General features: G+C 34.3%; 1 protein-coding gene across 1 annotated transcript in view; it reads left to right on the top strand.

Annotated features, from left to right (window-relative positions):
* The window catches only part of LOC134528557 (prolow-density lipoprotein receptor-related protein 1), a 348,548-nt gene that overhangs the window by 258,362 nt on the left and 77,959 nt on the right, over window positions 1–12,227 (top strand). The window contains exons 40-41 of the mRNA XM_063362288.1: window positions 3,300–3,554; window positions 6,864–7,091. Coding sequence (XP_063218358.1) covers window positions 3,300–3,554; window positions 6,864–7,091 — 483 coding nt within the window. The remainder of the gene's footprint in view (window positions 1–3,299; window positions 3,555–6,863; window positions 7,092–12,227) is intronic.

Genomic DNA, 12,227 nt, shown 5'->3' on the forward strand with positions numbered 1-12,227 from the left:
CTTCAAGCTCTCACGACGTAAATTCCTCAAAAATACCTCGTTATAGCCATGTTCTCGCTATTACCGTGCTCGCTATAACGAGATTCTACTGTAGTTACAAAAATACAATTAATTGTAATTATTTTCTTCACAATACTGGAATTAGAATACCTACTTTCAATAGTCGTTAGCAATCCTTAATTTGTACGTTAAGTAAAACAAATGATCTATTCAGAATCACTAAAAATTACAATAAATATGCAAGGATCTTTCCTGTAATAGATAGCAAAATAAAATTTAAAAAAATACAACAATTCCTAATTTAGTTTTTTTTTGTGTTATTCTTATTTCCTACATTATAAATTTGTAAAGAAATTATTTACTAATTGTTAAATGTTGCATGTTGTGTGCATTGTTTTTGTTTTGTTGTCTTGTATTTAGTATTGCTTGGTTCTGTCTGCATGTATCTGTGTTGTTTGTATCGTGCCTACCACCCAAGGCCGTAAGCTGTATGTAGGCATGCAATAAAGATTAAATAAATAAATAAATAAATAATTTTTTTTTTATTATTTTTACCCCTGCTGGTTTTTTATTAAGAATTAGTTTCATCAGAAATGGTTTCAGCCAAAAATTTTGGATAATGTTTAGAATTTTACAATAAATTGATAGTTTACCGACTAAACAATTTATGATTTTATTTTTGTTGTTAAACCCTTGATATTTCCACTCCTTTCTATAATTGTTGGTTATGTAAAAATATACTTCAGACAAAAATGTTTTAGACAGTAATTAGAAGGCTTAAAATAAATAAAAACGAATTATATAGTGTACATGGTACGGAATTTTCATTTATTTTCTTATTTGAACCCCTGTTTTATTTTTCAACATCTTATAGTAATGATTTGTCATATCAAAAATTGTGTTATACCAAAGTTTCAGTTAATTATTAGAAGGTTTACAATTAATTATTATATATTTTACCGGATACTTAATAAGGGAGTTAAGTGTGTTTTTGACCTTTAACCCCTGTTATTTCACCCTTAGCTTGTTGTATCAAAAATTGTTTCAGACAAAATTTTAGATAATATTTATAAGGTTTTCAAACATTTTGCACGGATTTGATAGTGAACTTACTAAGGGAGCATTAATATTTTTGTCCTCCAACCCTTGTTTTTTTTTACCCCTTGCAGTTATATTGTCTTACCAAAAATGTTTTTAGACAAAAAAATTATAAATTATAAATTATAAAATATAAACCTAAACAGTAACATTAATCTAAATGTAGATTTACACTCCCTTCTGATTCCTTATTATTAATAAGAGAAATATTTGATGCATTATTTGTACACAATTGTTACAAAAATACAATTAATTGTAATTATTTTCTTCACAATACTGGGATTAGAATACCTACTTTCAATAGTCGTAAGCAATCTTTAATTTGTACGTTAAGTAAAACAAATGATCTATTGTTCAGAATCACTAAAAATTACAATAAATATGCAAGGTTCTTTCCTGTATTAGATAGCAACATAAATTTAAAAAAAAATACTACTGCACCTAACTTAATTTTTTAGTTCCTACATTATAAATTATAAATTTAAAAAGAATTAATTGACTATTTGTTAAATGTTGCATGTTGTGTGTATTGTTTTTGTTTTGTTGTCTTGTATTTAGTATTGTTTGGTTCTGTCTGCATGTATCAGTGTTTTTTGTATCGTGCCTACCACCCAAGGCCATAAGCTGTAGGTAGGCATGCAACAAATATTAAATAAATAAAAATAAATAAAAGTTTTTGATATTACTCCTACGAGTTATAATACGTTTTAGCATATGTGATATTCATCATAGTGATTTTTCTGTTTTTCAAAAAAATTTCACCATTTCTACCCCTTTTTTCGGGTATTGCCCATTAACGAACTTGACCGAGATTTAACATTTTTATATTTTATGTATCAGTTTGGAAGTGACTTGTGGATAATTACGGCAGTTATTGTGTCCACAAAAGTGTGATATATATATGTGTGTGTGTGTGTGTAAACTTTTGTGTTAAAGATGGTTTTAGCATCTATGGGCCATGAAACTAAATAAAAATAATCCGGAAGTTGCAATGGCTACAATAGGTAGTATTTCTTCGAAATCTACCTAATATGGAATTTATTGTACATTTGAATACATGGGACTACAGAAAAGTTGATTTAGACGTAAAGAAAAGTAAATCGATAGGCTAGGTTTAGGTGCTGTTTGCTAAATGTAATGTCCAAAAAAAAATGAAAAGGGTTGATTTAGTGCTCTTAAAAATATCTGAGCCTACAGACAAAAATGTTATTGTCAATTTTTAGAAAAAATTTTTGTTAATGGTTTTTATTAGAGATTGACAGTGACTCGAAACTTGATATGAGTTGCGCAGGTGTTGATGATATCAATGTTTCTGTTTGGCATAAATGTAGCAACAAGAAAAGTGATATTTCTTGTTTATTCGTATCTTTGACTTTTAAGTGAAAATGAAAGATGGTTTTGTTTTTATTTATAAGTAACTTTTTTGTACATTACACCTAGTTTAGCCCCCTTTTTTTTTATACATGTATTGTTTTATGTTTACCAGTGCCATCATTTCTGAAGTAGGGAAAATGGTAGAAGAAAAAATATTACTGTGTTTACTTTTATCTCTGTAGTCGACACTTGTAGTTTTAGCACTTTTATAGTTAATGTGCAATTTCTTACACTTCCATTGAATGACATTAATAAATATTTCAATAGATTATTTAAATAGTAAAAACATTACAATCCTGAAACTACGAGGTCTGTAAACCTAAAATATTTGATAATATAAACCTAAATAATTTTGTATCATGTTTTATACTTAAGGTCTATATTAGTGAATTTCACTGAAGCATATAATACTTATAATTTTATTAGAACTCAAAGATAAATCTTCTACAACTTCTAGCATGCAACTGAAATTTTTTTTTTTTTTTTTAGGATTCTTATGTAAAATAATCCAATTTCGATTCGACCCTGATTCAAATGTATTTAGTATTTTGGCTGAATTTTTCTTTACCAGTCTAGACTTGAAAAATTTGCAGGCTCGTGCGTTTGTAATTTTTTTTAATAGAGATATTGCTATGAGCCTCCCACGATTACACGCAACACTGTGGTCACACCACCTGATGAATTGGGCCTGTGCCAGATACTCACTTGAAACGCACGTCCATGCAGCGACGGGACACCTCTCGGTTCGTGTGTGTGTGTGTGTGTGTGTTGATGTCAGACCCTGGTTTCTCTTTGAGCGCGTGGCAGCGGAGCGGGGTTGTTGGCAGGCTTCGCGAGCGCCTGCCGCGTCCTGAACGGCAGGTGCGAGGACGTGTGCAGCCTGGACACGGCGGGGCGGCCCGTGTGCAGCTGCTTCCCGGGACGCGGGCTGCTGCCGGACGGCCGGCGCTGCGCCAGCCTCTTCACCAACTGCACGGACCACTCCTTCGAGTGCTCCTCCGGGGGCTGCATCCCCTACCAGCTCACCTGCGACGGCTGGCCCCACTGCGCCGACCACTCCGACGAGGACCGCAAGTTCTGCGGTGAGCCCGCTCTCTGAGGGGGCGCCTCGCCTTTCAGGATTACAGATACACTTGTAGACTTTTACAATTGTTTAAACTTTCACGAAATGAAAAATATACACAGCGCGTACTTTCTGCATAATCAGCTGCCAAAGTTACATTTTTTAACGTTTTTGGGTTGCACAAAATAAGGAGAATTTAATTTATTGCAGAACTGAAACTTTTTATAGGTTCAACTGCTGTGCCGCTGGCTACTTTAAGAAATGGTTTGAATTTCATTCGGAAAATATTAATTTTTTTTTTCCACCTGGCATTTCGAAATTCTCAAATTTGTTACGATTTTGACAGCCAAGAAACATGGAATTAGTTTTTTGTGATAGAAATGCAAACCACGTCATGGAGTAGCCGGTGGCATTGCAGTTAAACCTAGAAAGTTTCAGTTCTGCAATAAATTAAATTCTCCTTATTTGTACAACCCAAAAACTTTAAAAATGTAACTTTGGCAGCTAATTATGCAGAAAGTACTCGCTGTATATATTTTTCATTTAGTTAAAGTTAAACAATTAAAAAAGTCTACAAGTTTATCTGTAATTACTGTAAATACAAAATCTTGACCTGAAATGTGAGGCACACCCTTAAAGCTCGGTCCAGCGTGCCGGGTCGGTTATTTCAGTTCATTGTCACTACTATTAACTAAGGATGTTTTTGTAAGTTCATTCCAGTAGTTATCTTGCATTTGTTGATGCTCACTAAAAGTTATTTTTGAGCTGTAAAAGATCATGCAAGTCAGGAGTGTATGCAGAATTTGCTTTTAAGAGGGATTTGGAGAATAGTTGTGAAGGTATAGGGTTAAGGTGATAGTACCACTTGGCCCCCATTTTGCTTTCAATTTTATTCCGTTTGTTGGTCACACTGATGGATTTTTTTAGGATTTCATGGAGTGGAAGGAGGGGGGAGGACATATCCCCTCATCTCCTTACATTATCACCTGATGCAAGTGATCATTACAGTGAATTCTTGTGTGACTTCTTAACAATGTTAGATAATACAGTATTTACCTGAATATAATGCTATTACTTTTACCAAAATAGTGGAAACTAAAAGTGGGGTCGCATTATAATCGTAAAGTTGTGGTAAGGTGCCTTAAAGAGGAATGCCATTATAGAAAGTTTCGTTGAATACTTTCAGTGTCTCTGGATTTAAATGTTTTGTGGAGTTTCTAGTAGCCCACTGACCATTTTAGTTTAGTCATGCTTGATTTTCTGTGGAAGGTTTTTCTACAAGTTGAAAATTTTAGCCAATCAGATGACTTGTTTGTTAGGTAATGTTTCTAGTGATAGTGTTTGGTGCATTATTTAATGTGTAGAAAAAAATTTAGTTTCACTTTTAATGTTTTGTATGGAAATATTTTAAAGTTGACATTCATGTTTTACATAAATAATAGTAGGTACGTGTGTGTGTGTATATATATATATATATATATATATATATATATATATATATAATATTAGGGATGGGACGATTCCAAAATTTTCGATTCCGATACCCGATTATCGATTCCTTAAAAAATCCTTCGATTCTCGATACTCGATACTCACCTAGTTAACTTAATATTAAATAATTCAAATTCTATTTGCAACATTTTTTTTTTTTTTTCAGCTTTCAATACATATATGATGTAGCATACATCATAAATTCATATTTATCAAATTTGAGTACACAACTAAGTTATTAACATTAACTCATATAAATGTTTACATTATTAGAAGTTAATGGCTCATATGTCAAAGGGGTCAAACTAATCTAAAATTTGTTTTGTAATACGTAATAAACTATAAAAAAAAAATTTAAGCTTTCCTTGAGCAGTATAAATTATTTTCGTTCATACAACTTGCCTAACTTAGAGAAGGGTACAAATTAACCAAAAAATTTGTAAAATGAAACAGTAACAAAATTAAGCAACAACTAGAGAACTAGCAAATAAAAGTGTTGTAATTGATAGTGGTATTTCGGCGTTAAGTTACATTTAAGAAACACAAATTCATTCGTTGTTATTTCGGCGTTGTGGTAACGACCCAACCAAATCTATAAAACACTGACCAACTAATCATCATCGTCACACCATTAGAAAATGAATGTTTGTTTACATTTTTCTGCGTTTTGGCGCGATTTAAAATGCTTGTGCTGCCCCATACGGCTGGGTGACGAAGTAGCCTGGTTCGCCCGATAATCGGCTTGATGTTGATACTACGACGCTGTTCCAACTATATGCCAGCGCCCCCGGCTGACGTGATATGGCTACTCACGTAAGGCTGTTCCAAACACCGTTCGCCCAATCATCTGCTTGCTTTTGTATTTATTTGGTGTCGCTGTTCCAAGCTGACGCCAGTGCCCCGAGCGGTGTGCGTGGACTTTAAAACTTCGCCTGTTTGTCTTATCTATCCAAACATTATGCCGGAAAGGAAAATAAACGCCGTAGTTTTGCGTATTTTTACAGTATATTTTTGGGTTTAACATTATAACGTGAGCATGTGTAAGCTTTTGTTTGCTTTAATACATTTATGATTAATGTTCAGTAGCGGCCATGTTGCGGTGTTTGTTTACCAGTGACGAGACAAATCTTTTACCCAGTATTTAAATTTCCCGTAAAAACATTGCGATTTCGCGTTTTAATACTTAATTTCGTGGAGAAACGCTGTGTTGTGGCGATTTCGGGTAAAAACTGTATTTTACGGTGATTTCGCGTTTATCATCCTTTAATCGCGATCGCGAAAATAACAGGCCCCTTCTAATACGCAGTGATAATTTTTTTATAAATAATTTTTGTACTTTGACTTGTGTATAACATCGACCCAAGTTTTAGATATTGTTTATTTGTGGAAATATGACTGTTATATATGCGTTTAGTCAGTCATAACCCCACTCAAAGAGTCGTTAAATAATTGTATCTGACAGATTTGCAATGTTGTGGAATGGTTTTTTTGCTACATGCGGGAATCGACTTTTATCATCGATTATCGATTATTTAAGTAGAATCGGTAGGTATCGATGAAATTGGGAATCGGTTTTCCCATCCCTAATATATATATATATATATATATACACACACACACACACACACACACACACAATGAAATAATATTTGAGGTAGCTGTGAATGACATATTGTATGTTAGGTTTATCCGTAGGAACATCCACAGTTGCTTCAATCCAGGCCAGGGCATCAGTTCCACCGGAAGCTTCTCATCATTCATAAATGCAATATTTATGATATTTGTCTTATGCAATCCTTTATTTTACTTAGCTCTGTGGTTGTTTTTTCTGTTTCAGCTGTGCGACACTGTCCTGCTGATTTCTTCCGCTGCGACAACAGTCACTGCGTCCCCAAGAACCTGAGATGCAACGGTGCCTCCGAGTGCGGCGACATGAGCGACGAGCGCAACTGCACCTGCGACGAGAAGACGGAGTTCCAGTGTGCTTCCGGGCACTGTTTGTCCAACACCTTCCGCTGCGATGGCGATCCGGACTGCGACGACGCCAGCGACGAGATGAACTGCCGTAAGTATTCCCTCACTAGCCACTCTAGCGGTCGACAGAACTTCCACCGTAAGAAGTAACCATGTCGAATCCCGTTTCACTCTTTACCTGATTCTGAAAACCACATTTTAATTTCAAGAGACAGAAATAAAATATTTGAGTGAAAACAGAGACACTTAATTTCAGAGAACATTCACTCCTGTAAATTCTTTCTCCCCCACCCCAAATAAAAAAAAGGGGGTTGTCTGTAAAGTTGGTTTACCGACGATAATTTTACGTGATAACGTCATAAGAAAACATTGATGAAAAAATTGCATACTTTTATGAATTGAATTATTATTACTGAATTATCATTATTTTGTTTAGTACAAAGAAGGAGTTAGTTGAAAATTACAATTTGTTTCATTGAATACTAAATAAAAGCAGTTAACTTTTTATACTATCGTTTATTTGAGATAATAATTTTTTAGTCAAAATTGTAACATAACATATTATTACTGCACTCGCCGACCTATGCTACTTCTTTTTAATAATCAAAGAACAAATATATGAGATTATATCGCTAATCAAATTCTTAAAATGCAAGAATTAATTACCTTTTTGCAGCAATTGTTGTAATAAACAATGGAAACCACATTAACTTTTCACTTCACTTTATAAACAGTTGACAAAACAGAGCTGTCTCTCTTCTACTCAGACGCATCGGCCGACGGAGTGGAAGAGAGATAGATGCGTTGCAAGCCGATCATGCCTCTCTATCTCTTGTTCCGCACCCTCGCTTGCACGCTCGGCTTAAGCAGAATGTGACAATGAGTCATGCTTTTTCGTGCGTGCAGCCAGCATTCATCGATTTATAAGACCTTATCACGTCAAAAACATACATATTTACATTTGTAGGTGCCAATTATTGTTTGCTCCAAATTATCCTGAAATATGGTTAAAATATTCCATGACCACTGTAGCTGTTGGTAAATAAAATAATGTCTTTGACAGTTTCTGCAGACAACAATAATATAGGTCTTGTAAACTAAAGAGTTATTGGTGTTTGAATTTATGGATTTTCCTGAATTATTTTAGTTTAATATTTCTACATGAATTTTATGGTATTTGAGGATTTTATGATTTAACAGGCCATTCCCTAATAAAAATCTGTCTTCATATAATGCAAGTGTGGTTAGCAATGTTTACCTCGCTGATAATTATGGTATAAACTAGACTAGGAGCGAATGGTTTCTTTAGCTCATTCACTGTTATTTATCAGTAATTTTGAATAAATTTCCTTACTAACCATTGCAAATATAATAATGTAAACATTTGTTTGTGGCAGTGAGCAAGATAGGTTGTTCCATGTCATTGGTTGATTTTCTGAGTCATACACATGGGGCTAAGGAAAGTGTTGCTCTATGTTGTTAGTTAGCAAAGTTTTTCTAATATAATTCCAACCTGACTGCAAGCCATGGGCATAAATTTTGGGGGGGGGGGGGTTCCCAATTGCCCTTGTGAAGTTCTAACTGTGGAACGGTAATGATAAACAGTGACGGCTGAGCGTTCATAGCCGACGGACGTGCGCGCGCGCTCCCCGGCTTTAATGTGCTATTATTTCTTCACTATCGTTAAGTTCGACTCATAATTGATTCATCGCTGCTTAATCTTTCCGACTTTCATGGGTTTTCATTACCCGATAATAATGATTCGATCATTGAATTAGTTCCAGACACGGTTACTAAAATGTTCAGATCGCCTACTAAAAAAGTGATTTCTAATTCGCCGGGAATATCTGAAAAAGCAAGTGAAAGTTCATCGAAGCAAAAATCTTCTAGTGAAGCTTGGACGGTAAAACTTCTGGATCCCACCATGGAAGACTTAATCTCGGCCGTGAAATCCCTCAGTATGAAATTTGACGAGTTAAAAAGCGAGAATATGGTGTTAAAAACCCTTCTTATCGACTCTCGTAGTGAAACTGCAGAGATAAAAAATGAACTGCAACAGATTAAACAGATCTTATCTTCTAAGACTGATTCTGTTAATTCATACAGTCAAGTAGTTAAAAAAGTCTCCTCAAACAAGAAACCTGCTTGTGTCGAGTCATCCGGTGTATCTGGCAACAGTGCGCGCACCAGTGACCCACTTACAACTCAGCGTGTCTCCAACGACGTCATCAGGAAAAACGGTAAACAGCTCGTCGACGAAGACGGCTTCACCGTAGTACAACATTCACGCAAGTCCACGAATAATGAAAACTCCGATAGAAAATTATCTAACACGGATCGTAAGAAAAATCCCTTGCAAATTGGCATCAGGAATGTTTCCACATTAAAAACAATTGCTAAACCTATTTACAAAAAAACAAAAGCTCTCTTTGTCACGCGTTTTGAGCCGTCTGTCACGGAACAAGAAGTCGTAGATTATATTTCCAACGAACTAAATCTCAAGCAAGTCAAAGTGGCCAAGCTCCGGACAAAGCATAATTCTTACGCCTCCTTCCATGTATCTGTTCTGGAAGAAGATTTTAGTAGAATTAATAATATTGTTTTTTGGCCCAGTGGCTGTTTAATCAGTCCTTTCTTCGGAAAACTGCATCAAGACCAAATTGTTAGTACTAATTCATCTCCTGAAGCTCTCGGTAATTCTACCCAATTACCTCCAAGTTCCTGCAGTACATCGTCACCTTTTATGCCAGCAACTTCTATGCCAGGGCCTGGAGGAGTGCTTCCTACTCACTTCCCAGTGAATGCCCAATCTTAATGAATGGGAAATTGCATATCAGAATGTTAGAGGACTTAGAACAAAATCAGTTGAATTCTTTGATAATCTTATTAATACTCAGTATGACATAATCTGTCTAACAGAAACTTGGTTCAACGAAAGATGTATCAATGCTCATTATTTCACCGATAATTATTCTATTTTTAGAACTGATAGGGATCCGCTACTCTCATCAATGGAACGTGGTGGCGGAGTGTTGATCGCAGTGAACAAACATAAATTCCCTTCTGTTCAGCTAATTCAATTATATGACTATCGTGGAGTAGAAGCCGTATGGATTAATATTAAAATTGCCTTTAATAAGTACTTAACATTGGGTAATATTTATCTTCCTCCAACTACATCACCTAATCTATTCACATTGTATTTTGAAGCTCTTGAACAAAAACTCATTAATTCTCATGATAATGTGATTATCTTAGGTGACTTCAATGTACCTGGGATAGATTGGAAAGGAAATCACTATTTCAATATTGCCCGTGCACATGTCAGATCCAAGGCTCAGTGCCTGCTTGATTTCATATCTAATTTGGATTTATTTCAGCACAACCTAATACAATCTTCCAATAATCTTCTAGATCTTTGTATTTCTAATCTATCCCATTGTGTGGTTGAAAAAGCTGTTGAATCTCTGGTCAAAGAGGATATCTATCATCCTACCCTACTTATTAAACTACTTATTGAGGCGACCTCACACAATTTTACTCCAGATTCTATTTTCAGAAACTACAAAGCTGGTGATTACTTAAGCCTTTATAACTCTCTAAAAACCCACAATTGGGATGAATATTATAACACCACTGATGTAGATGCTCTTGTAGATCAACTTACATCTTGTATCTGTGATAAAATCAATACTCACATTCCATTATCCACACGTAAGGCCTCTAAACATCCTTATTGGTTCTCTGGTGAATTAATTCATGCCTTAAAATCTAAAAAACACTTTCATAAACTCTATAAAAGAAACAATAATACTCAGTATTACCTTCTTTTCTCTAAATATAGAGCAATAGTTAAAAATCTTATTAAGCGTGATAAAACTAATTGGAATCGTAGTATCAATAATAAGGTTAAGAATAACCCTAAAAAATTCTGGAGATATGTCAATGTTATGAAAAATGGTTATAGTGAATCCCATTCTCTTAATGTCAATGGTGATATCTGTAATGATCCTGGTATTCTTTCTAATGTCTTTGCTAAGTACTTTGCTAGTGTATATGTACCATCCACCAACCACCCTCGTATCATTGATCCCGATATTATTCACGATTCAATTCCTGTATCATTCTTATCAGAAAGCCAGGTCTTATGGGGAATTAAATCATTAAAACCAACTATGTCTACTGGTCATGACGGTATACCAAATTTCATTATTAAAGGCTGCTCTTTTATTCTAATGCCTCTATTGTTGCATCTATTTAATACAAGTCTAAAATCACAAGTATTTCCCACTAAATGGAAAATAGCTAAGGTTATTCCCATACATAAAAAGGGTAGTAAACTCAGTGTATTTAATTATAGGCCTATATCATTATTAAATGGCTTTACTAAAATCTTTGAAAAAATAATATTTAAACATATTAACTTTCCAATAAACAACAGATTAGCTCCTAATCAGCATGGCTTTAGAAATAGTATGACAACTTCTACTAATCTTCTCTCATTTATTAATCCTATATACAATAAAGTTACAACAAGGGGGCAGGTTGATGCATGTTATTTTGATCTGGCTAAAGCCTTTGATACTGTCAATCACTCCATTTTACTAGCTAAACTTTCTAACTTCGGTCTCTGTAATAATTATATAACCTGGTTTACTAGTTACCTTAAAGATAGATGTTTCTTTGTTTCACTTAATAAAAAAACTTCTACTTTATATCATGCTACTTCTGGTGTGCCTCAAGGGGGTACTTTATCTCCCTTATTATTCAATATTTATATCAATGATATTTTTAAAGTTCTTCATCATACTACTGGTTTTCTGTTTGCTGATGATCTTAAAATATCCAGAGAAATTTCCTCCTTAAATGACTGTCTGCTTCTTCAATCTGATATTACTGAAATTGATAATTGGTGCAAAATGAATTTAGTTTCACTTAACAAAGATAAAACAAAAATTATTTCTTTCACAAGGAAAATTCATCCAGTTAAATATGATTATTTTCTTGACAACTCAAAAATTTCCAAATCTCTTAGTATAAAAGATCTTGGTGTTATTCTTGATTCCAAACTATTCTTTCATCAACATGTTAATTCTTTAGTATCCTTTTCCCGTAGAACCTTATATTTAATAAATTATATAACTTACTATGCATCTAATATTGAATCCATTCTTACTCTTTATTTGTCCTTAGTTAGAAGTAAACTCGAATATTGCTCAGTTATCTG

Source organism: Bacillus rossius, chromosome 1 (genome assembly GCF_032445375.1).
Source record: "Bacillus rossius redtenbacheri isolate Brsri chromosome 1, Brsri_v3, whole genome shotgun sequence".
Taxonomy (NCBI): domain Eukaryota; kingdom Metazoa; phylum Arthropoda; class Insecta; order Phasmatodea; family Bacillidae; genus Bacillus; species Bacillus rossius.